This window comes from Curcuma longa, chromosome 11, assembly GCF_044706935.1.
Source record: "Curcuma longa cultivar G26 ecotype Majalengka, Jawa Barat chromosome 11, ITB_CL_G26_1.1, whole genome shotgun sequence".
Lineage (NCBI taxonomy): Eukaryota > Viridiplantae > Streptophyta > Magnoliopsida > Zingiberales > Zingiberaceae > Curcuma > Curcuma longa.
This window is the reverse complement of record NC_133871.1, coordinates 17,261,933-17,287,264: the sequence shown is the minus strand read 5'-3', so window position 1 is coordinate 17,287,264 and position 25,332 is coordinate 17,261,933. Positions and strand designations below refer to the sequence as shown.

Below are 25,332 nucleotides of genomic sequence, written 5' to 3'. Positions count from 1 at the left end.
TGGTAGAAGAGAATATGAAAGTGTATAAAAGAAGAGAATTAAAATTTCTTCTACAACTTGCAATGGAACAAAATTAAGCATTTTCTAACTTCAACTATATAATCAATCCTATAGAGAGAATGGAAAATTGCATTTGTTAAATAATCAATGTATCCTGGCTAAATGAATGACCACGACACATGATGGTGGCAAGAACCGTAACAAACTCAATATCAATAAAAGATGTGCAAACCTAAAACCTGTATCCAAATCTGATTACCTGGGCAGGTTGAAAGAGCTTCCATATCCACAATCGTGCTTTAACTCTGAATTGGGTTAGTTAAAGGAAATAACATTAGAGACCAAAATCAACATCGAAGTGAACAGCAAGCCTCCAGCATATGTGATAAAAGAAGACGAGGTCTGAGAACCATGAGGTGTCTGCTGCCTGCATCGTTGGCAAATTGAATCAATCAATCAACGATGAAAAATATATGCATATACAAGTTTGACTACAATTCCGAATGTAACCAAAAGGATGGTTAAGAAGTGTGGGGTGACTTACTTCTGCATATCACGAAGGAGACCACAATAGAGAACATTATCTGGCATTGGCATTTCGGTCCTGTTGGAGTGGTCTTCCGGATTGACAACTCTCAGATACAACTCCTGGCCAAGGTAGCGTGTATCGAGATTCTCGGCTCGCACATTCCAAAATCCTACATTGTCAAGTGAGACTAGAACAGCAGTCCATGCCCCTGGAAATACCTGGGAGCAGAAAGATGGCAAGGTGGTTAAATATTTGTTAGAGGGAAACACAATGACAAATGAAATCTCATGAGAAGACCTACAAATTTAAAAAAAAACAAATTTCACAAATAAAATGGCCAACTGAGGAACTCAATTCTAGAGGTTAGGGGTGACAATTTGTAGGGGAATAAAATTGTAATTGCTGCCTATTTGGACAAACATATTTTCTTTACACAAGTATCATATTCATTTCATATTACTAGAGAATTCTCATGAGATACACCTGTGTGGTACAGCGAGAAACTCCATCCCACTTGTTATAGGTGCCTCTACTCTCTTCTGTCCACTCTCCAAAGTCCATCCTGCAGTTAAATAAAAATCAAACATATTGTAAATGAATAAACTCATACTGTTTTTTCCTGATTCTACTCATGTAAGAACAAAAAGTACTGAAGTACCCCGCAACGAAAAATGCATATCCATCCATGTGGTATGTCTGAACTGTGGTGTCATTATTTTGGAATATGATTTCCATGAATCCCTTATAAGTGCCATTGATCACAGATGTTCCATTTCGAGGTGATCTATCAAGTGGTCTTGTGGGAAAATCAAGTGTATAAACTCCCTCCTTATTATACTGATCGGCAAGCCTCAAGGGAGTACTAGGATTAGAATATGATATACCATTAAGAGTAGTTCTTCGTTTTCCATTGATCGTCACAGGAGGCATATTTCTCAAAACATAAACCTGGGTCACATTGATGGAACCATATCTAAATGAACCTTGAGGATTAGGACGCGCAGCACCAGCACTTACATTCATCCTGAAAATAAAAATAAAAATAAAAGATCGAAGGTTATTAGAAATGAGGAAAAAATTGAGTAGGGTTCCATTGCCAAGAAAATTGGTAATAACAGGAGCCACCATAATATTTGTTTTTAAAGAGACTTTAAAGAGAAACTGTGGTTAAAAAAAACAAAAAGGATATCTAATAAGTCAACAGAAAATATATAAGAGGTGACTGCAGATTCTTTCCTATAGAAAATTTGAAAAAGAATCACAAAGAGCAAAACATATTAGACTTTATTAATTTTATAACTTGATAGAAAAACTGTAAGAAGTGACTGCAGATTCTTTACTAAAGAAAAAAAAAGGATGTCAAAGAGAAAATCATAATCAGAATAGAGAAATGTTAACTAAGCAAAGGAAATATACCCAAAGTGATGTAAAGCAACATACCTGACAGATCTAGCTTGATTCATTGAAAATGTCTTGTCATAGAAATCATTAGGAGGATCGGGGAGAGGACCAGAAGCATTACCTCCAGAATTTGAATAATGTAAAATGGCAACACCAGTTACTCTGGTCCATAGTGATTCATTCACGAATCTAGCACTAGCTACGATGTAATAATCACTGCTTGCATTCTGATCCATGGTGACCAAAAAGGAGTATGATTGGCCAACATGGATATCAAGATTGGTAAAATTCTGTTGTACAGTATATGTTCCTTCTGTCTCTACAAGAAGCAGGTTGTGATTTTGAATTCTAAAGTTCAAGCTTGTTGATGTCCCGACATTGTGAACTCTGAAACGGTATGTTTTTCCTGTTTCCAAAAAAGCAACTTCCTTAGGAATTATAAAACCATACTTCAAAAAAGAGATTTTTTGTGCTACTTGCACTGCAAATAGCATTGGATTGAAATCAATGTTAACGTGGTTATACATTCGAGATTTTCTACTAGTTCTCTATGGAAAATGTTAAAGCAGCCACATTTATTCACAGAGCTTTGTAGGGTTTGCTTATATTCTTTCTTCATGTTATAGGGTAACCAGAATTCTTGCCATGGCACTATCTGATCAATTATTTAATGATCTATGCTACTACTCCAGGAGCAACTCACAAATACAATCAACAGTATAATCAAAACAATCTTTGCTTGTGTTCATATTTCATGTTTAAAGTTCATGGAACAAACAATTACCTGGTTCAACGTTGACTGTTTCGTAAGCAATGGCAGCAGGGACAAGTGTGGTATTATAACGATATGGCCCTTTTCCATTCATCAAGACACCGTCAGGCATCCCAAGGTCCTTGCCATCATCAAGTGCCTGCCTTAAATCCTACAAGAAGAATCCATCCAAGATCAAGACAAGCACATACCTAAATCATCAAGAGACAGACATTACTACTCCACAAAATCACACACCGTGTGATTCCGGGTATACCAATCTCCAATGAAGAGGGTGATGTCCCCATCTGGCTTCCCAAACGGCACAGCGATCACATCGCGGTTATTGACAGTGATCCCACCATATCCTCCTGCAGCACGATGGAGGCCCAAGGAAGGGAAGTAGAAGTAGCTGCCAATCTGGTCCTTCACTTGGAATTGGTAGGTCCAGTTCCAGCCGGGCGGGATGGGGCAGTTGGTGCCCAAAACTCCGTCCTGCCAACAATTCTTTCGCTGCTGAATCCCATCCCTTATCACCAAGCAGTCAAACAAACACCAAATAACATCAGCAAAACAACCAAACAAACAAACAACAAACACCAAATCAATACGGCACCAGATACCATGTGATGAGGAGGGGCTCATCCAAGCTATTGAGCACATTGACGACCACATTCCAGTTCGTAGTCAAGTTCATAACGGGTCCAGGAAATTGATTCGAGATCGCGATGACCTGCCATCAACCAACAAGCGCGATCTCACAACTTGCACTAATTTCGAGATCTAAAAAAATCGATGTAGGGCATGAGAAGTGACCGACCTGCTGAGGGACGCCGAGGGGAGAGGCGGTGATGTAGGTCACATCCCAGTCGAAGTAAACGTAGGGGTCGGTGGCGAAGCAAGGCACCGCCAGGGCGGTGGCGCAAAGCAGCGCCACCACCTCACAACACACCGCGTCCGCCGAGCTCAACCGCGATCGCTGCTTCACCATTTCGCTCTCCCCCTCCCTCTCTCTCCCCTTCTTCCACTTCCTATTCGCTACTAGGTATCCGGACTAAGTAGCAGCCTACTGCACATGCAGTCGGTAGGTGCAGAGAGAAACCGAGAGGGAGGAGTCGGCTAGTTTTTTACATATAAAGAAAAAAATAATTAATAAGTGCTAATTCGGGCAGAGATAAATGAGGAGAACGTGAAGGGCCAACCGCCTGGCGTCGTTTCCGGCGTGAATTGAATGCCACGTCGTGCGTCAGGATTTCGCTTCTTCGATTTTGGGTGGGGTCCATCAGAACCACCTGTGGGCCTAAAATTTTTGCAGGGAGTGTGGGGTTTTACTGGCCGAAGCTGGCGCCCATCTTTCCAGATCCAGTTCGATTTGATTTTGATTTCGCGTGAAAGTCGGCGCCTGATCGTCGGCGCGGCTCGCGCTTCCTGACTTCCTACTTCTCTTTTCCAAACGCATCCCCACGCAATTGGGCACCAGTTGGAAACGTTGAGGATCTAAACAATGCACTAAGTTGTCGTCAGCTGCGTCCAGCTTTCACAAAATGACGAACTGCAGGGAACTGCATTTGATCGAGGTAGAAGAATGAGCGGCACCGACATTGCAGTCCAACTCAGATAGGACAAATCGTAAGTAGCAATTCCTTTGCTTCTGGGATTTTGATGTGGCGGTCAGGCTCTGACAACCGCCTGAAAATTTTCGTAATTTTATTTTAAATTACGATGTTTTGTTTTTCTACTTCGCATTTAATTTTAATAAATTTTTATCATCTTATATATTAACAATGAAAATGAAATAAAAAATATTTTTGATGATAAAGGAATTTAAAATTTATTTTATATATTTTTAATTTTAATGGAGTAGGTAACGAAGTAAATATCATTTTTAAAATGATGATTATAAAAGGTTCAGAAATTTTTAAAGTGTAATTCAGTTGCATTTCCCGAGCGAGCGATCGTGACATGATCGTCGGCGCGGCCCACGCTTCCTGACTTTCTACTTCTTCTTCCAAACGCATCCCCAAACAAGTGGGCACCAGTTGGAAACGTTGGGAATCTCTGTATTCGATCGAGGCAGAAACTGAGGTATTCAGTGATCACCAGCTGGGTCCAGCTTTCACAAAATGACGAACTGCAGTGGACTGCACTCGATTGAGGTAGGCGAATGAGTGGCACCAACACCATTGCTGTGCAACTCCAACTTAGTCATACACTCACATAGGACAAATCTAAGTAGCATTCTTTCATCTCGCTTTGGCTCATGGGTTTGGCATCCGACGGTCACTTGAAAATTTATGATTGAATTTTCAATTACAGTACACTGTATAAATATTTTTTTAATGGAATGACAAATCTAACAGGTTGAGACCGCTTTTGGCACAATAATTATGTATTTTTTAATTTACTTCGATAATCTTTGTCGATAAATTTTTTTTTATGATATTAAATTTATTATTTTAAAATTTAATTAATTTGAAGAATTAGATATCTAAATCATTAAAAAATATTCAAATCTCTCCTAATTAGTCCGTGAAAGGCTCTCTTACTGTCCTTGTAAAGTTGTTCAACGTTAAAGTGAGTATTCTATCTAGGAAGGCAAAGACACTCATCAAACATAAATTTTCTGTCTAATTTAAGTCAACTCATATGCCTCGAACCATCAACTTCATGATAACACTTAGAGGTAAGAAAAAAATTTAATTAAATCAAATAAATCGATCGAATTTAAAAGTTTAATTCAATTATTTTACTATTTCATTTTTTAAAATTGATTATATAAATTAATTCAGTTCGATTTCGATTTAAAATCTCATATTTGATTAAACCAAATCGAATAAATAAAAAAAATAATTTTTTAAATAAATAAATTTATAAATCTCTAAATAATTTATAAATTTCTTATAATATTTAAAAATTTTGATTAATTTAATTGTTGATAGAATTAATCGATATTTTATCGATTCTGATTCGATTCTTATTTGAAAATGAGATAGATTTAATTAGTTACAAAAAATAAATTTATCCTATTTTGATTAATTCAATTAAACTCTGTCCTATCGACATTGAACACTTTCACCGTATTGTTGTGCCCACGGGGCCACATCGACTCACATAAGATGAGGCCAAATGTGGTTGGTTATACGCCCATAAATGCAAAGGCTGTGTTAAAAGTAGGATTTAGTATCTATTAAAATCGAATTAAATTGAATCCAATTAATCAAAATTGAATCTTTTTGAATTACGACTAAATGTTTAAATAAAAAAATGAATAAACCAAATCGATAAAATATCAATTAATTTAATTTTTGATCGAATTAATAGAAATAATCAAAATTTTTAAATATTATAAAAAATTTATCAATTAGTTAAAGATTTATAAATTTACTTATTTAGGAATTTATAAATTATTAATTTGATTTAACTGAATAAAAAAATTTCAAAATCAAATTAATTAAAATAATTAATTTAAAAAATAATTAAAATTTTAAAATAATTAAATTAAAATTTTAAATTGCATTAATTCTATCGATTTATCAGATTTAATGGAATTTTTACTCACTTAGTTGAAAGAACTCTTCCTAATCTACTTTATCAACTCTTTATGGATAATAAAGAACTCTTTTAATTTTGGATAAAATCACAGGTGGATTATTCAAAAGGATAATAATCAACATATCCATTTAATCTTAAAAAAAATAATCATTATAAATATAAGATCGACATGAATATTTATCTGTTGTCTACTTATCACGAAGAGAACGAGTCCTGAACTTCATGATCGACATGAATATTCTATCCAATTTAAGTCAACTCATATGCCAATAGAGGATCGAATCCTGAACTTCATGATAACACTTAAAGGTAAAAAAAAATTTAATTAAATCAAATAAATCATCCAAACCCATCGAATTTAAAATTTTAATTAGGTTATTTTACTATTTTATTTTTTTAAAATCGATTATATAAATTAATTCAATTCGATTTTGATTTTGAAATTTATTATTCAATTAAATCAAATCAAATAAATAAAAAATAATAATAATTTTTTAAATAAATGAGTCTATAAATCTCTAATTAATTTATAAAATTTTTATAATATTTAAAAATTTTGATTAATTTAACTTTTAATTGAATTAATTGATATATTTTATCAATTCTTCGATTTTTATTTGAAAATGAGATAGATTTAATTAGTTAGAAAAAAATAAATTTATCCTATTGGGCTTAATTCGATTAAACTCCATTCTATCGACATTGAACAGTACTTTCACCGCGTTGCTGTGTCCGCAGGGCCACATCGACTCACATGAGATGAGGCCATATGTGGTTGGTCGTATGTCAAGGTTAAAGGTTGTGTATTCTAAAAATCGTATTGAATTAAATTAATCAAAATTGAATCAAATTAAAAATTTTTAAACTAATCATCAAATTTTTAAAAAAAATTGAATAAACTAAATCGATAAAATATCGATTAATTTAATTTTTCATCAAATTAATAGAAATAATTAAAAATTTTAAATATTATAAAAAATTATCAATTAGTTAGAAATTTATAAATTTACTTATTAAAAAAATTAAAATTTTAATTTATTTGATTAATTTAATTTAATTGATTTATTAAATTTAATTGAATAAAAAATTTTAAAATTAAATTAATCGAAAAATAATTAATTTTTTAAAATAATTAAATTAAAATTTTAAATTAAAATTTTAATTCAATTAATTTATCAGATTCTTCCAATATTTACTCACTTAATTTGACAGAACTCTTCCTAATCTGCTTTATGGATGATAAAATAATCTTTTAATTTTGGATAAAATCACAGTACGATTGGATTATTCAAAAGGATAATAATCAACATATCCATTTAATCTAAGAAAAAAATAATCATTATAAATATAAGATCGACATGAATATTTATCCGTTGTACTACTTATCACGAAGAGAACGAGTCTTTAAATTTGCAGCGAGCGACGCCATTAAAATCACTCCCCCGTCTTCTTCCTCCGTCTCCGAAAAGGGACGTGCCACTGCTTTACTTCCATGGCGGAACCGTGGAAAGGAGTTCTCCGCAACCACGTGCCTGACTCCAACCAGCTCGTCGGCCTGCTCACCCTCGTCATTTTCGGCGGCATCTTCGTGCTCCTCGCCGGCGCCACCCTCACCTTCGCCCTGCTCGCCTTCGCTTTCCTCGGCCCCATCCTGCTGCTCACCAGCCCCATATGGCTCCCCGCAGCCATCTTCCTGTTCGTGGTGGTGGCCATCACGCTCTCGGCCTGCGGCTTCGCCGCCGCGGGTGTCGCCGGCGCCATATGGTCGTACCGGTACGTGAACGTACGGGCTCGCGGCACCAGCAGGATCTCCGAGCCGCGTCACGGACTACGCCGGCTACCTCAAGGACGCAGTGCCTGGGGCTTGATTCCGGCGAACCGTCGTCGCTAGCTCTTGTCTCTCCTCCTGCGGCCGCTGCATGTCTTTTCTCATTGCTTTTCTTAATTACTCGACGTCTTTAATCGATAATCTGCTTCCTTTTTTCTCTGTAATCAGCGTGTACAGGACGATACGACGAAGCGGATGAACTGGTGCAGTTCGCCGGCGGCGGCGGTGCAACGCAGTGGGTTCTAACTGAAGCTTTAACAGGGTTTTGAAGCTGCTGTTTTGACTAGTAAATTTTGTTTATTGGTAAATTTTTTTCTATAAAGAAGATTAGCATTGATAATGTACAGAACGATATGGTCGTTTCAATCATAATCATCATTTTTATTTATTGAGATTGCGTAAAACCCTAAACCCTTTTATAATAAAAGAATAGATATTAAATAAATTTGATAGGTTTAGTAAGGAAGTAAAGACATATATAAATTTTTTAAAACAATTTGCTAATTAAATTTTTGTATGCGTGTATTAATTTTTTCTCAAATATTATTGTTTAAATTGATGTGTTTCACCTAAAATTTAATTTGGATAATATACATTCCTTACATTATATCTTTTAATTTTTAAGGATTGTATTTATATTGTTATAATTCATGTCAATATAATAATTTAAAATTGTAGGATTCTTTTTTCCTTTTTAATTTAATTTATATAAATATTCAACAACATAAATTGATCCTTAACGCACTACAACCAGAGGAACCGTTCGAGCCGTTGGTTCCCCAGGGACCAGAACCGTTCGAACCGTTGGATTCCCATATCAACGCTCGCCCTTCGATAACACTCTGCCCTCATTCGTACCCTCGCTCAGCTTCCCCTTGGCGGCGGCTAAGGCGACGGCGACGGCGACGACGACGACGGCGACGGCAACTGCGACGGCCACGCCTTATTCGAACGATTCCCAAAGAAAGTGGAAGAAATAAAGGGTGTGGGAAGAAATGAAGGAATTCCAGGTGAACGGTACCACCTCTCTCTCCCTCGCTCTCTTCACCGACGTTACCAATAGCAGGTTACAACCTTCACCTATTGTTCTGATTTGCGTTTTTTTTCCTGATGTTTCTCTATGTGCTCCTTCAAATTTCTTTTATCTGTTTTTTTTTGTTTAATTTTTGCTCAGTTGATTGCATCAATCATACTCAATGAACTAAGTCGAGTCTTCTGTTCAGATTCTCTTGTTTTAATCATCTCCAGCATCCTTTTCTTTCTTTTCCCAGCTCCGGATGAGCTTCAATTTTCTGAACAGGGGAAAAGGAAAAAGAAAACAGAAAAAATGAACTACTTTTCGCTCCTTTGAACCCCCATGAGCTTCAAAAGAAACTTGACTGCTTGTTTGGAATGTCAACAATAACTATTTAATATCGTTTCAATTTCCCATTATTAAGAACTATCTTCTTGATATTCTCTAAAATTAGGCACTACCTTATTATCTCTAGAATTAGTTATTCATTTAATTCTATCTAGAATTTGTTCCTTTTTCAGATAGTTACTCTATCACATGCTTATAAGAAATACTTGTCTAGGAAGGAATTAATTTTATTTGAGAAGAGATTTTCCATTAAAATGAACTGTTTCCCACAAAATTGCGTAGAACAATACCACGTAACCTACTATGTGAAGGGCTTCTTAAACACATTCTTGCTCTTTGATCTATAAATATTTGATGGGTCAGAAATGAATGATCCTTAAATTTCCATCTTAATTGGAACCTTGTGGCAGGTGTGGTTATGCTTCTGTGGTTTCTTAAGAATGTGATTCTGATGGTTCTTATCCATCAAAAGAAACTTAAAGTGTGTTGAACAACTGCCTAAGCCCTAGTATTGGAAGGGCTTCTGAAACATTATACGGCTTCTCTTTTCTATGGGAGTCTAAGATCTGATGAATCTTTGGTAACATTTATTTATCATGTGCAAAATCTTAGTGTCTTACACTCAATTAGAATGTTGAATTTGATGAGAGTGTATTTACACTTGAAATTCACATGTTTAACACACATTGTTTAAGGTCCCACATGTTATGACAAAAGTTTGAATTATAGTGCATATTTTGCATGCGTTGAACCTAAATATTGTTAGCGATTGCTAAGTATATTTATGTATTTTTTGGTCGAAATGTATTTATATATTTTGTTTCACCTGTCAAAGGAATTTTGACATCCATGGCCTAATTTATCTGTGACTGTGAGTATGTAACTTGCAAATAAATGCTTTATGTTTAAAGGTTAGTTAACAATTTTTTCTTATTAATTGCCAGGCAACTTCTTGACTCTGTACAGACAGGAAAACTTGAACCAGAAGTAGCACTTTTAAATGCATCGCTAGTATGCTTGTCTTCCTCCTCTCCTTTTTAATTGAACTTCTCTTGTTAAAATAATAACTTTGTGCTCAAATATTGCTCAAATATATGAAGTTTTCATCTTGGTAGCATTCTTTACACTTCACAGTATGCCTGGAACTGGGCTGTGTTCTTAATGTGGTGTTTCTGATATCTGTTGATTTCCAAATTGTGCCTTTTAGCTTTTAATTTCCATTATCACTACAGGTACCAGATGTTTTCCCTGTTTTAGCGGCTGCACATAAGGCACTTCTATCCAGATCAAGGGAATCACTCACTACACGAACTCTTCATTCAGAACTGATCTATAACTACTCAGGATCCAAACATGTATTAAGTCATATTCCATTTTGTTGTATATTGTTTACAAACTCCATATAACAATTCATCAAAATGGTATTTTTCTAGATTTCTGAATCCTTGAAGCGATGTGGTATTTCTGATGATACAACATATGTTCTTGCAGCACGATTTGCTGCATCTCAAGATGAGGTACACTGATCTTAGTCTTATAGTCTATAGCTCTCTTAGTTATGTAGAAATGCCTAGCTGTCTGGTAATTTTTTTTCATTATTTTTAAAGAAGAGTGCTACTAGAATTCTGAGTTTCAATTTTTGTATTTTATTTATTAACATTAGTTTCTCTTTAGCCCAATCTATCATTCTAAGATTTTGGAAAGTTTTGTTTCATGCAAAAAACCACGTGCTGTTAGACCTTACTGTACAGTTGGAAAATTCAGGTACGTAGTCTAGTCAATGATCCAACTTAAAATATAACTTAAAGAAAAACTACTTTTGATTTATGGTTATTATCTAGAACATAATGTGTTCTTTTTTCTTTATTTATGTGGGCACAAGATAACTGACCATCACGATCCATGTCTGGTTATTCCCATTAGTTTTCTGGTGAAAGTTGTGTTTATACAAAGGTGGATATTGGATGCTAGCTGCTGTTGACCTACCTTTCTTGAATTTTGGAAATGGTCTTATTGTAGGCTTCTTAGCTTCATTCCCTATATATTTGATTTAGTGGTTTTATGCTAGCTGCCTAAATTGCATGTCCCTACATGAATATACATCCTTCTGTAGATCATATAATCTGGTCAAGTTTATTAAATTGAACAGGTGTCCGACTACTAATCTGGGGTGAAACTAAGAGACCATGCACAAAATAGATTGTTGCTACTCTAGATTTGAAATTGTTGGAAGTTGAAGAAATTTTCTAGCTATATTAACAATCAAAATATGGATTCTTAAGAAGTTTACCACAATTTTGTATCGCATGGAACATAGATTCTCAGTTTAAACATACATTTAGAAACATTTTCATTTTACCTAGATGAAAGATGTGGCAGAGCTGATAAATGGGAAAGAGATTGATCTGGCGGAGTTGGAGACGAGAGCGAATACCTCACACATTTTAAAGGTATGCATCTGATTCTTGGCACATCTTATAATGTACACTCTTAACTTCCCCTGTTTGATAAGTTGGTCTTACTCTGTTTTTTATTTATTTGTCTCGTTGCAGCATTATAAGATAACACCAGAGGAATTGGCAATATCTTCCTTGCCTGATGCAATTGTCTGTAGGATTGCTGCTCGAGATGCCCTATAAAGATTGAATATGCCAAGATAGATGGCCCTTTTCCTATTTCGTTCTCCCTCTTTATTTTGTTTGCATTTAGTTCATGTATAATTTGCAGTTTGGTACTACTCTTAGAGTGTACCAGCTCTTTCTAGTGAACTATTGTGTCTTGCGATTGATGCAAATTCCTATGATCTTCTTCTATTTATGAACCATCGAAAGCAGGAGCACTTGTAAGTTGTGATTGAGAAGAATTTGTTGGAGATTTTTCATTATGGATTTAGTTCATGCTACGTTTGATAGATGGATAGCTCTGATACTGCATTTGTAAGTCAAAAGTTTTTCTATTCCCAAACTTTTATTGTTTCAGCAATTATATATATATATATATATATATATATTGCATTCTAATATGAGAACCTAAACTATACGAACACTAAAACACATTAGAGTGTGCAGAGTTGCAGAAGTGAAGAAGAGTTCGAATTTTGACGAAGTTGAGATAATATTTTTTTTCGTCGTGGTTAATTATAATTTCTTGATTTACCTTCTTTCATATGACTATGGAACCGATTGTGATCGTTGGGTGATGGATTTTATCTTTTTTAGAAGAGAAGTTCAAATTGAATTATCTTTTGTACTCTTGTTTATATTTACGAGAGAAATTAACTTATTATTATTTTTAACTTTAGATTTATAAAAATGATCAATTTACTCAAGTGAAGAAATGTAATGGATATACTTACTCATGAAGAAATGTAATGGATATTTTGAAAAAAAAATGATAATTCCAGTAGCCACATCTCTGGGGGTGGTCAGTCCGGTTCCATGGAAGTTTTCCACCGACCATCAGGGTAAATCGAAAAGTGCATACGACGATCAATCCAGATGTCCAGCATCCTTTTGATTGTGTTCCCCATTTGAAGGAAAATTTTTGCAAATATGCCGTAGTTGGGGATCGAACCGTGGGTCCTCTGAGTTACAATCTGGATGTCCTACTGTTGCACCATTGTCTCGATACATAATGATATTTTGAAATCTCTTGGTATGATTGAGTTGATTAATGCGAGATTAATTTATTGGGTACGGTGAGAAGCATAATATCTTCTCTGTAGTAGTGTAGATTTTATAATAATGAATATTTTGAATAAATCAAAAGTGCTATTTTAATTTGTTTTCCAATAAAAAAGTGGCTCAACAATTTATTTGTCGATTCGGGCCAGCTTGATCCGTTTCCCGCTTGGCGCGAACACCTTGGCGGTGCTTCTTTATTACAAACACATTCGTGGCGTCTCCTCGAACCATTTTGAATCGGCGGGGTCCACCAGCCCCTCAACCGGTCCACTGTTACCCGTTGCATCCTGTGGACGCCGTCCTCTCTCCGCCAGATAACGTGGCCGCGCCTTCTCTTTCTCGTGAGCTTTGCTTCCCCCTCCAATCGATTCAGAACCACACTCTCTCTCTTGCTCTCTCTCTCTCTCTCTGTCTCTCTCTCGCTCGTGGTCACTTCACGCCGACCATTTCCTGGTCTCCGCCTCCTCCACCTCGCCGACATGGTAGTAGTGTCCATGAACACCCGGATGCTTCGACCGGCCACCGCCTCCCGCTCGAGATCCGCGGCCACAGAAGGCCGCGAGTTCATCGGAACTAGGCTCGACTCGGAGCGCCTGCGAGGCGCCCGCATCTCCGTCGCCCGCAAGCCCCTCGTCGTTCGAATGTCCGTCGCCACCACCGACGTCGCTACGGATGTCAACGTATTTGTTTCCCTTCGATCTTTCCTGTTGCTCGGGGCCACTGTCCCATCTCTTCTACATGATGAGCTATATGTGGCTGATTTGGATTGGTTGTCTAGTAACTTGTTGGGCTGTATTACCGACGAGAAAATGTGACGGTTTGGTTTTGCAGTTTAAAGAAGTGGATCTGCAGCGGAGGGATCCAGGGACAGTTGTGGCAGTTATTCTAGGAGGAGGAGCTGGAACTCGTCTCTTCCCTCTCACCAAGCGTAGGGCAAAGCCCGCTGTAAGTAATATCGGCTCGTCTTTCGTTACTTCTAGTGCTTTCATTACATGATTATGGATCGTTTTTTATGCGTGATGAAATCGTTTGGAGGAATGTTTGTAAATAGGTGCCAATTGGAGGCGCATACAGGTTGATCGACGTGCCAATGAGCAATTGTATCAACAGTGGAATCAATAAAGTGTATATTCTCACTCAGTTCAACTCCGCTTCATTGAATAGACATCTTGCACGGGCTTACAACTTCAGCAATGGTGTAAGCTTCGGTGATGGCTTTGTTGAGGTACAGAATGCTGGCCATTTGTATTCTTCTCCTCAGTATATTTGTTTATGATTTTTTTTGTCTCTGCTTATTTGTAAGATCATCCTTTTTCATTTTTAAATGCCCATTCTGCAATAAACTAGCAGTGTTACATAATCTGCTACCCCCAATTTGATCCTGATTTAATTGAAAATTATGTGAAAGTTGTATGGAAACTTGATATGGTGAAATCAGATCACAATTCTTTCATTTAAGGTTGAATTTTTCACCAACTTTTGGGTTTTGTTCTCTTTTCAAATTTTCAGTGTGGCTGGATTTCCATAAAATCTGATGGGATACTTGTGAACCTTTTAATTAAGATGCTTCATGATAGTTTTGCTTTATCAATGATTGGAATTGGGCATATTCTCTATGCTACTTGTCGATGGAGTCATCACTTATTTTTCCTTCAAAAAATTATTTCAATATTGTTTTATACAGAACATGAATTTTCAGTTTGCAATAATTCAAGTTGCAGTTAGGTACATAACTAAACTTTTAAGTTGGCCAATGATCTTATTCTGAAGAAAATATTAGAAAGTCTCATGGAAAATTTGTGTTCTTCCTATGTATTTTACATCTGGAACATCCCTGCATAAGTACAAATTGTCAATGGAGGTGGATGCATCCTAAACATAAATAAGACTACAAGTATGCTAAGATTAGTTGTATCAGGTGTTGGCAGCCACTCAAACTCCGGGCCAGGAAGGAAAGAGATGGTTTCAGGGCACTGCTGATGCTGTTCGGCAATTTCATTGGCTTTTTGAGGTATGACATGCCATGTATTCTAATTCATTATGCTCCTACACTTACCGTATCATTAGAGTAATTCTGTTTCGCTGCGTCTGATATTAGGTCAGTAATTTCTTTCTTGTTTCAGTAGGGTAAACCATTTTTATCTGAGTGCAGTAATAATTTGTTTTCTTTTACAAACTAATGATCATAGCTTTAGATGTGGAATTTAAGAAATTCAGGGCAGTTATACAATTGATGCAGGAGCAAGGATAAGGGATCTTACACAGACAAATGAATAATCTCACTTAGAGACCGAAACTCACAAGAAGAAATTTACGAAGTCAAGTTGATTAACATGAGGCATGGGGTATTGGGTCCCTTTTTAAGACTCCAAGCCAAACAAAATTTGAAATAAATTAAAATACATTAGGAAAGAAATAATTCTACCTAAAAGCATGGTTGCAAAATCAATTGATGCCAGTCCAGATTGGCCGGGTTGGATTGTGATCGGGTGATGTTGATCTGATTTTGTTTGAGAAATAGGATTCCTACTAGGGAATCTTTCCTGACCAATTGACATTTAATTTTTTTTAGGAGCAATATCAAAATCGAACCATCAAACCACCCAAGAACTTGAAACAAAGTTGATGAAGCTAAGAAGATATTTACCTCACTCAAAGGAAAAACTCTCGCACAAAGGAAGACGAATTGTAAATTGTATTAATTCAAAAATGATAAACTCCATGTCTGATATCTCTGAACCACTTTATCGATTTGGCTCTAAAAAAAAGAGTAAATAAACAATCTAATTTAGGAAAATACGCTAAAGTTATTTGCAATTATAAGTTTTTATGTATTTTCAAAATAAGGAATACTAATTGATTCTAGATTACTAAATGATAAAAATCAAATTTAAACTTGTTGTGATGCATTAATATATTGAAGGATGCTAAAGGCAAGGATATAGAGGACGTGGTTATTCTCTCTGGGGATCATCTATACCGAATGGACTATATGGACTTTGTTCAGGTATACCTTTAAGAAATCTTCATTCTTCAATATATTTGTTTTAAACTCACAATTTTTTATAATTGTTTCACTTTCAGAGTCATAGACAAAGTGGTGCTGATATTACAATTTCTTGCATACCGATGGATGATAGGTACTTAGTTCTGACTTTTTGAAAATCCATCACCGTACTAGGAAGTAATTAGTAAATGATAGTTCTCTAGAAAATTAATAAGATAATTAACTAGAATGGATAGCCTTGGGATCATAATGTGCTATACAGTTTGCTAGAGTAAACTTTATAAGCTTTACCCAAAAGTTTGTCCATTTCTACTAATTAGAGGCCTTTTGTTGGACTTTGTCAGCCAAATATTTAAATGTGGAGTTTGCAAGTTTCAAATCAAAATTAAAGCTACCCATGCATAGCCTTGCTTACTGTCAAATTAGTGATAAGATATATAAAACTGATTCCAAATGTTGGGCTAACATGGCTTGTTGATGCTGATGTATAGTTCATATTAGTTCATATCTTCTATATCGAAATGTATAAGTTTTATATGGCAACATCTAGTTCAATCTGTGTTTATCCTAATTCTTAAACGATGTTCTATGTTTTTTATGTCAATTTCAGCCGTGCTTCAGATTTTGGTTTGATGAAAATAGATGGTAAAGGAAGAGTTATTTCATTCAGTGAAAAACCAAAAGGAGAAGACCTGAATGCGATGGTAAATTCTCCTTGGCATCTCTATATCCTTTCTTCGTCATTAATGGATATCCAAGATTGTCAATTCAGAGCTTGCTACTATTTCCCTGTTGTTTGATCCTTTGATCTAGATAATTACTTTCCTGTTTGTTTTGTTGGTTCATAGTAGGTGATGCCATCCCACAATTCGGATTTGGTATATTGACAAGTGCTTCAGGTCCTATTTTATGATCTACTTAATCCCATGGTTCTTCTATTTGTAAGATTACCTAAATGGATTAAATGACTTGCAAAAAATGTAAAGTAACCAGGATGACACAAAAGTATGGGAAATATAATTTGGAACCTATTTTGATAATGGGATCTATATTTTCTCTTGGTTTCTTCCTAGTTCTATTCACTTTTTTTTTTGTTCTTTTTGTCTAATAGAGTAATAGAATCAAGGCTCAAACCATATTCTTGCTCAAGTTTTTATGAAATTGGTAAGACATTTGCTGTTTTATTTGAAGCTTTTCTATATCATAAAAATTTTCACATAGCTTTGTTGTTTGCTCCACTATGCATAGGAACATATATAATTCTTTACCTTCGTTAAGTTTTTGGATTTGGAGATTTCACTGAACACTCTTCTTGACAATTTCTTGCATTTATGTGGAACATTTCTTTGGGGCTGAGTGTTGTTGCCGAGAAGTCAGACCACAACATGATCAGTATTGAGTGTTATTTACAAAATGTACTTTGTTTAATGATCATTTATAGGAAGTCGATACCACTGTATTGGGGTTATCAAAGGAAGATGCAACAAAGAAACCATATATAGCATCAATGGGAGTATATGTATTCAAGAAGGACTTACTTTTAAATCTTCTCAGGTATAACCCTTGAACCTAATTGCATTGACTGCTATGTACATTATCCTTCCATAATTTCTCAAGTCAATTTAACTTTGCATCTTTTTTTTATCATAGTTAATGAAAAATAACGGATTGGTTATCATGAATGAATCCAAGAGAGAAAAGATACATCGTGAAAAATATTTTAAAATTTAAATAATACATTAATTTAATATTTCCCTTCAAATTGAAGCATAGATATTAACCATGCCAGCTAGTTTGATAGCTTAGTGAAATGATAAATACTAATAAGGCCTAGAATAGTTATTAACAAATTGGTCTCCAACATAGGGAAGAGGTATCATGCCATCATCACAATGCTATCATAGAAAAACAGGATTAGCAACAATGTATATTTCTATCATGGATTTTTGTTTTTTGTTTTTTTGAAAACTTTGAGATTAGGTTCCTCAATCAGGGTTTGACTCACACTATCTCACAAGCACAAAAAAAAAAAGATAGCTCAAAACTTAGCCTGAACTAGAATGTAATTGAATGCTGTTTTTTTGGTCTTGCAGATAACTAGATTTCTACTAACAAATATGCAAAACCACATACAACATATAAATGAATAGATAAGCAAGGATATCTTATTTTGTTTATAAACTTTTTATGCACACAAATATTCAAAAATATCAAATAGAAAAACACCAAAACAATGTAAGATGTGAAAAATGAAAACAAATGAGGACTTTTGAGAAGATTCACATGATAAATCTCCATTAAATCCAATAGTGAAATATGCCTTAAAGCAACACCTAATATCCTGATTTAACACCCCTAGCATTAGCCTCTAGATTTTTCTAGAGGCATCAAGGAGATATTAGCTAAGATAATATCTAGTAGGAATGTGGCAGTATTTATGATAGCAAAGGTGTTAACTATAAGATAGTGAGTAATGGTAGATATAGCAAATCATGTAGCAATGAAATGTTGTCAAGATATTGTGTTATAGTATCTTAGTTACCTTTATTGTCAAAAGCAAGGTATAAAATCTTGTTCCCAATTGAAACTGTTTTGTATCGTTTAGACTAATAGCATGGTGTTGGTTGCTGCATTGAAAGTGATTTGGAAGTAAATGGAAAATGCAAATAGAATGGAAGAACCCTAAATGAATCAATAAGATTTCCCTCTTCTGGTTCAAACTTCCCAAACAAGGGATTTAAATCCTTCCCTTCTTTTTCTCTTCCCTTCCAATTCTCTCAATCCAGGCAGGACTGATTTTGGCTTGAATGTCTTTAAGGCAGTATCAAACTACATATCTTGACTGCTTCATTATCAAAATTTTTTTTTTCTTCACAAAAAAAAATAGTATGCTGAAAATTGATGGAATGACTCTTCATCAGCATGTTTCTCATCTCTGTATAACATTTATAAAATGCTTTCAGAAAATTGACACTAAATATTTGAAGAGTAACTTCATTTGTCATCAGGATTACATTGTTAAAGAAAAGTTTTATTCATTATGTTTGCCCAGATGGCGGTTTCCTACTGCAAATGACTTTGGGTCTGAAATAATTCCTGCTTCTGCAAGAGAATTCTACATTAAGGTATGTTAGTTTTTTCTCAATATAATTTAAAATCCTATGGAGCCTTTGGCTTTTACTAATCTTTTTTTTTTCTTTTCAGGTAATCTCTTACTTAGTAAAACAGTAGTATAGGTATTTTCTTTTCCTCCCCCTTCTATTAGTATCAGAAGTATTATTCTCGAATTACCAATTTACCATTCATTAAGGACAAGTCTATATAAAGTTAATGACCATAGATTAAGTAATGTTGTTTATGTAATTGAACATCCAAATTACAATGCTAATGGAATTGACAAAGCATATTTAAGGGAGATATAGGATGTTGTAACCAGGGTTTGATTTTAATCTCAAGCTACACAGGATTTCAGTCCTTGGAAGAAGGAGAAGAAGAGGGCATCAGTGTCAGAAGAAGAGGAAGAAGAGGAGTAGGAGTTCTCAGAGGTGTGCTGAAGGAGGAGAAGGGGGCACAAGTATGGATGAAGGAGAGGAGGAAGAAGGCCAGTGTTAGAGGAAGAGGAATATGAAGAAGAGTAGGAGAATAGGAAGTGAAACTAGAATGGAGCCACTACTAGAGTCCAATGGAACTAGGGTTTCCACTTTGATGTGTAGGAGAGCCATGGAAGAAGGTAGATTTCGGTTTTGACATGGAGGAGGAAGCCACAAAGGAAACTAAATGTGTGTGTCGAGTCTTGTGGAAGATGCTGACAATGAAGGAAGCAATGACTCACTTGCCGCCCATATCGAGGATATCGCATGTTGGTCAGGAAGCAGAATGAAAAGTTTTGCCTTGTAATAAAAGACAGGATGATGGGAATAATAACCTCAATTTTTTCTTTAAAGAGTATAATCATCCCTTCTTTAGTCCTAAAATTAATTTTTAATATCTGTTTTTCAAAAAAGTTTCAGATGTTTCTTTTCTATATAGAAGTTTCAAATGTTTCTTTTCTATGTAGGAGACTGTATCACAAACATGTCATTTATTATCCCAATATACTTACTGCACAATTACAGTTAAAGGTTGATACATCAAAAGAACATTGGGTATCAGCAAGTACTCCATGGGATAGTATAGTTTCCTTAATTTCAGTATTGCAATAAGCTTTTGTTTCTATGTGATGTAAATTTCTAATTGTTTTTTTTCTATGGATTGGTCAATTTTTTTCACCTTGTTAAGGTGATATGGCTCTTTTGTGTGATTAATATGCTTACTTTTTGTTAATGGAAATTAATTTAGTAGATCATTGTAACAATGATCAGTTTCTTTGCATATCAGAAACCAAATTCACGCTGTTTCTATTGTTTGTGCTTCATAAATAACACATGCTACAAGTCCTTCAACAGGCATATCTATTTAATGATTACTGGGAAGACATTGGGACCATTAGATCCTTCTTTGAGGCAAATCTTGCTCTTACTGCACATGTAAGTGTTTTTCTCACATTATTATGAGAAATTTTTAGTTCTTCAGCTACATTTTCCAAATTTTTTTTCTCATTTTGCCTTGAAATTTACTGCAATCTGACCCTTATTTAACACTGAATGTACATCATTTTAAATAGAATTCTTGGTTTCTTATCAAATAAAATATTCTTGCTGCATTCCTTCATGCTTACCTTACTACTTCAGTTAATTTCAAATAACACCTTATGAATATCATAGGTGATATCCCCGTTACAAGAACAAATCTACATCTTTAAGTTTTATCTTCTCAAGTCCATAGCTCCTCCTCTAGCTCAAAGTCGACAACTTTCAAACAAACTGTAATCAAATAATGTAATATTTTGCATTAATCTACTGTACTCTGCTCAAGTCTCAGCCATGCCTGCATCATCAGAATGTCTCCTTTTATGCAGTTTAACACTTTTCCCCATCTTTATTGACATAATGAAATATGCATACTAGAAGTTACAAGTAATTCTATGAACTTCTTTGTTTATAAGACTTGAATATTCACATTATTTTGTATATTGTTAAACTATATGATTGATTTCTAATAAATTGATGTTCAATGCAGCCACCTCGCTTCAGCTTTTATGATGCAGCAAAGCCAATGTATACTTCACGAAGAAACTTACCTCCATCAAAAGTCGACAACAGCAAGGTTGGTTGACTGACCCAATCATATTTATGCCAAGAATGGCATTGGTTTGATAATAATATATTTTTATTGAAATTACTTCAAGGGTAATTATTATCATTGCTTAAGACCATCAAATGCATGTACATTTTTAGCCTGTCATTCCTTATGTGTGGTCTGTCATATACCTACATTTCTTTGATTAATTCTGACATTAGCTCTTTATGCATCATTTCTAGATTGTTGATTCAATTGTTTCCCATGGAACTTTCTTGAACAACTGCTTCATAGAGCATAGTGTAATTGGTATACGATCTCGTATAAGCTCTAATGTCCACTTAAAGGTTTGTTTCTTATCCTCGAAAAATTTCATCTGAAATGCATCTTCTCTGCTTGTGCTTCCTTGTCATATTAGTTGGTAAGACTTATCCAACTACATACATGCAGGATACGGTTATGCTTGGTGCTGACTACTATGAGACTGATATTGAAGTAGCATCATTGCTAGCAGAAGGGAGGGTCCCTATTGGTATTGGAGAGAACACAAAAATAAGGTACACCTGTTTTACACTAAATGAATTACTAAAACCTCATGGTTTCTTTTACTTGTGATCTGATATTAACATAGTAGATCCTTTTGTCTGCCTCCAGGAACTGTATAATTGATAAAAATGCAAGGGTTGGGAAGAATGTGATGATCACAAACTCGGATGTATGTTTCTCTATCTCATTGAAAGATAATATATACCACATATTAGTAAAAAATTTCTAATTTTTTGAAATAATCTCCATACCATTCATAGCTCATTCTCTTTCATAGTATGAATCATTTGGATTGTTGAATCAATTTACCACCTTGAATTGAAAATTAGATCATTTCTAATCCTCCAAACAATATGTACTCATTGGATGCAAGTGTTGATCACCTTTTTAGTTCCTGCACCATGGAACTTTTGCCCACTAGCTGATGGTGACCAAGGGAGGGTGAGCATGGTTGAAGTATGTAACAGTAATCTTCCATCTGCTAGGGGCAAAGTCACATTGCAAAAACAAATAAATGTATGATTCCTCAATGTGAATATGATTTTGAGAATCAATGTCCATCAATCCCTTCCTTCTTAGTAGCAGTTTGTTGTTAACTGTGAGGACCTTTTGAAGCCATTTCTTCTTTGAAATCTATAATTCTCCATGAAAACTAATTGCATAGGCAGCTCACTGTGAATTAAGTGGATTGCCATCTCTTTACTGATGGAGAGAAATCGACATTGGTGATGCTAGCATCTATATAGAGAAGATCTTGACAAATCGTTAAGATTAAATCAGCTGCTATAGGAGAGACCAAGAACTATGCTCTGAAAAGGGTTTAGGGGTTGATGGATCAGCAACGTGGTCCGTAGTGCATGTACACCATGCTATCTGTAGTACTAGAATGATAGTGATGCTAAAATCACATAAGTCCCTGATCTCAAAATCCTTTTCCATACATCACCATAATACTCTAGCCTCAGCCATTGACCAAGGAGTTCTGCTAAAATATTCATTTTCACCACAGTGCTCCATGTGGTTTGTGCATTGCTCAACGCCCACTACCACTTGCATAAATGTGTCTTATTGTGTAGAACTAAGTTAGAATTACAAGACTTTGCAACTAGGCCGTCCTTTGATCTCAAGATGAAAGAAAATGAATAGTTGAAAAATCAGCTTTTGATGCCAAAAAATGTAATTGATACAGAAGTTTTTGAAGAAAATGATGGGCAAATTTCATGCATTAAACTTAGCCTGTCATATTTATGATATGTTTTCTTTTCTTTTTTCTTTTTGGATTTTTAGGTGGTCTAGAATGTGAAGCTTCATGGTTTGCTTCTCAGTGATCCTATTTCATCTTTCTTGTTATTTCTCTATCATAAGAACTGTTGATATCATCTTGGTAATCCGCCTTAATGTCTAAATAACTATCAGCAGCATTTTGATGGGTTTGATGCATGATAGGATCACAAATATTATTTTTAAGAAAATAAATAAATAAATAATTAGAAATCTTCATTTTGCTGAAAATGGATTTTGAATCGACTTTTTTTTCTTGACTTTGATCATGAGGCAGCCCCATACTATGTCGGATGTGGGACTCACCCGTTTGTGGTAGGAGTGACAAGGTTAAACCAATCCTGTCGTTATACAAATTTAGATCTCCACACATTAATGTGTAAAGTCCTTTGGATCTAACTTGTTTACCACTAGGCTAATCAATTATTTATTTTTGAACTTAATACTTTGACAACAACTTCCCTATTATTTACCAACTTAGTAAACTGACACTTCTTGAATGCCTTAATTTTCATAAACGGAGAACAATGATACTGAATTTCAAAAAAATAAGTTTAATATTCACTCCATTCTGTTTCTTTTTTTGATATATGAACAAAAGCCTGCATTTCAATTAAAGGCAGATTCTGAATCCAGTCATTACAAAGTTGGTAAGCTGGCAATAGATGATCCTATTTCCATCTATTTGTTGATTAACTAAGAAATTTTCAGTAGATTTGCCATGTGTTAAAATAAAAGCTCATATCTTCAATCATTATTGTTCTTAATTATTAATCAGTTTTTCTCAACGGAGAATTTCCTCATTCAGGATAAACCATTTCTATGTTCTGGAGTTTATTCCAAGTGAAAATTCCTTAATTTTGTGCATGGTTATAGGGAGTGCAAGAAGCTGACAGATCTGCTGATGGTTTCTATATACGATCAGGCATCACCATCATTTTGAAGAACTCAACAATCGCAGATGGGCTTGCCATATGATCAATTATTATTTTTCCCTTAAATTTATGAGTTACTCTTGTAGAATCATAGGAAATTGAAAATTTCCTAGAATAAAAATTTTTATGGGAAATTGATTCTCATGTATACTGAAATGTTTTCTTTGGTTTAATGGAATAAGATGCAAACCATCTTCCAGGTTTGATTTGCTTCGAATGTAATAAATATATTAGGAAAGAAAGAAGAGAATAACAAAATAAATATACAAATTTGGTGATGCTGCCTATGATCCCTTATCCTATGTTTCTGCTGAAGTAAAATCAAGCTCTACATTTGAAGTATGTTACCTTGATGATCAACTTGTTTTATGGGTTCAATTTGTCTTGTGTTAAGTTTTGGTTTTCGTTTTAATAAGATTTGTAGCAGATTTTGTTCAAGTATTCTAATCTGCATGCCTTAGCCAAGAACCAAACAGAATATGTTGGAGAATTTTAGTTCTTCTGTTGTTGAAACTGGTCAAATTTTTATGATTGTAATGTTTGATAATAAGTTGAAGTCAATTGACTAGAGTTATCAACTATGATAATTCACCATAGCTGAGATTCAATTTTTAAATATTTGTGAGACCATGTAAGTATTCTGCAATTGCACATTGCACTGTAACTCTGAGGGTTGATGATTTTTGTTTTTCAAGTAAAAAATGGAAATTCATCACTTCAACAGTTTTACATGTTTAGTTTCACGACCATTTATGAAGAAGTAAATCAAGAAGTTACAGTTTATCATTATAAGTGAAAGTATTGTTTTGACTTTGTCAAAATTCGATCTTTATCCAATTTTAATAAGTTTATCCGGTAGTAATCAACTTAATTATATTTTGGAGATGTTGATGACCCTCTTAAGCTTATGCATGTATCAAAGAAATTAAGTCCCCGAGGTCATGGCGCCGCGATAGGACATTCAGGTTGTCACTCAGTAATCAACGGTCATTTCCATACGGCGTATTTGTAGGAATTTTCATCCAACTGGCGATCGCAATCAAAGGATGTTGGACATCTGGATTGACCGCTGTGTGCGCTTCTCGATTTATCCTGGTGGTGTGGATGACCTTCGTAATCTTACGCTCGTAACAAAGAAATTAAACTATATAAAGTATAGGCAACAAAACTTTGGATTCAAAGTATGTATCATCGTTAATAGATTCAATAACATTTAAAATACCACAAATGTAGGATTGTCAGACACTTTTGAGCAAAAGTATAATTATTAAATATTTT

At 34.8% G+C, this 25,332-nt stretch overlaps 4 protein-coding genes across 4 annotated transcripts; 3 read left to right on the top strand and 1 right to left on the bottom strand.

Moving 5' to 3' along the window:
• Positions 1 to 73: 73 nt before the first annotated feature.
• On the bottom strand, positions 74 to 3,745 carry LOC141838541 (monocopper oxidase-like protein SKU5). Its single transcript, XM_074726047.1, has 9 exons — positions 3,502 to 3,745; positions 3,305 to 3,414; positions 2,940 to 3,210; positions 2,715 to 2,853; positions 1,970 to 2,336; positions 1,188 to 1,553; positions 1,013 to 1,091; positions 545 to 747; positions 74 to 427 (listed from the first exon to the last, which is right to left on the bottom strand). Exons 1-9 carry the CDS (start codon positions 3,670 to 3,672, stop codon positions 316 to 318), a joined length of 1,818 nt encoding a protein of 605 aa, XP_074582148.1. The 5' UTR covers positions 3,673 to 3,745; the 3' UTR covers positions 74 to 315.
• A 3,980-nt stretch (positions 3,746 to 7,725) lies between these two features.
• LOC141837243 (oleosin-like) lies at positions 7,726 to 8,330 on the top strand. The gene is made up of 2 exons (XM_074724681.1): positions 7,726 to 8,086; positions 8,230 to 8,330. Exons 1-2 carry the CDS (start codon positions 7,726 to 7,728, stop codon positions 8,328 to 8,330), a joined length of 462 nt encoding a protein of 153 aa, XP_074580782.1.
• A 597-nt stretch (positions 8,331 to 8,927) lies between these two features.
• On the top strand, positions 8,928 to 12,326 carry LOC141837986 (uncharacterized). Its single transcript, XM_074725360.1, has 6 exons — positions 8,928 to 9,127; positions 10,369 to 10,435; positions 10,657 to 10,779; positions 10,858 to 10,941; positions 11,788 to 11,874; positions 11,977 to 12,326. Exons 1-6 carry the CDS (start codon positions 9,057 to 9,059, stop codon positions 12,061 to 12,063), a joined length of 519 nt encoding a protein of 172 aa, XP_074581461.1. The 5' UTR covers positions 8,928 to 9,056; the 3' UTR covers positions 12,064 to 12,326.
• A 1,149-nt stretch (positions 12,327 to 13,475) lies between these two features.
• Positions 13,476 to 24,339, top strand: LOC141837985 (glucose-1-phosphate adenylyltransferase large subunit 3, chloroplastic/amyloplastic-like). Its single transcript, XM_074725359.1, has 15 exons — positions 13,476 to 13,787; positions 13,939 to 14,052; positions 14,159 to 14,332; positions 15,026 to 15,118; positions 16,031 to 16,114; positions 16,192 to 16,247; positions 16,725 to 16,818; positions 17,556 to 17,668; positions 19,167 to 19,239; positions 20,560 to 20,640; positions 21,233 to 21,319; positions 21,535 to 21,639; positions 21,743 to 21,849; positions 21,947 to 22,007; positions 23,996 to 24,339. Exons 1-15 carry the CDS (start codon positions 13,587 to 13,589, stop codon positions 24,095 to 24,097), a joined length of 1,545 nt encoding a protein of 514 aa, XP_074581460.1. The 5' UTR covers positions 13,476 to 13,586; the 3' UTR covers positions 24,098 to 24,339.
• The last annotated feature ends 993 nt before the right edge of the window (positions 24,340 to 25,332 follow it).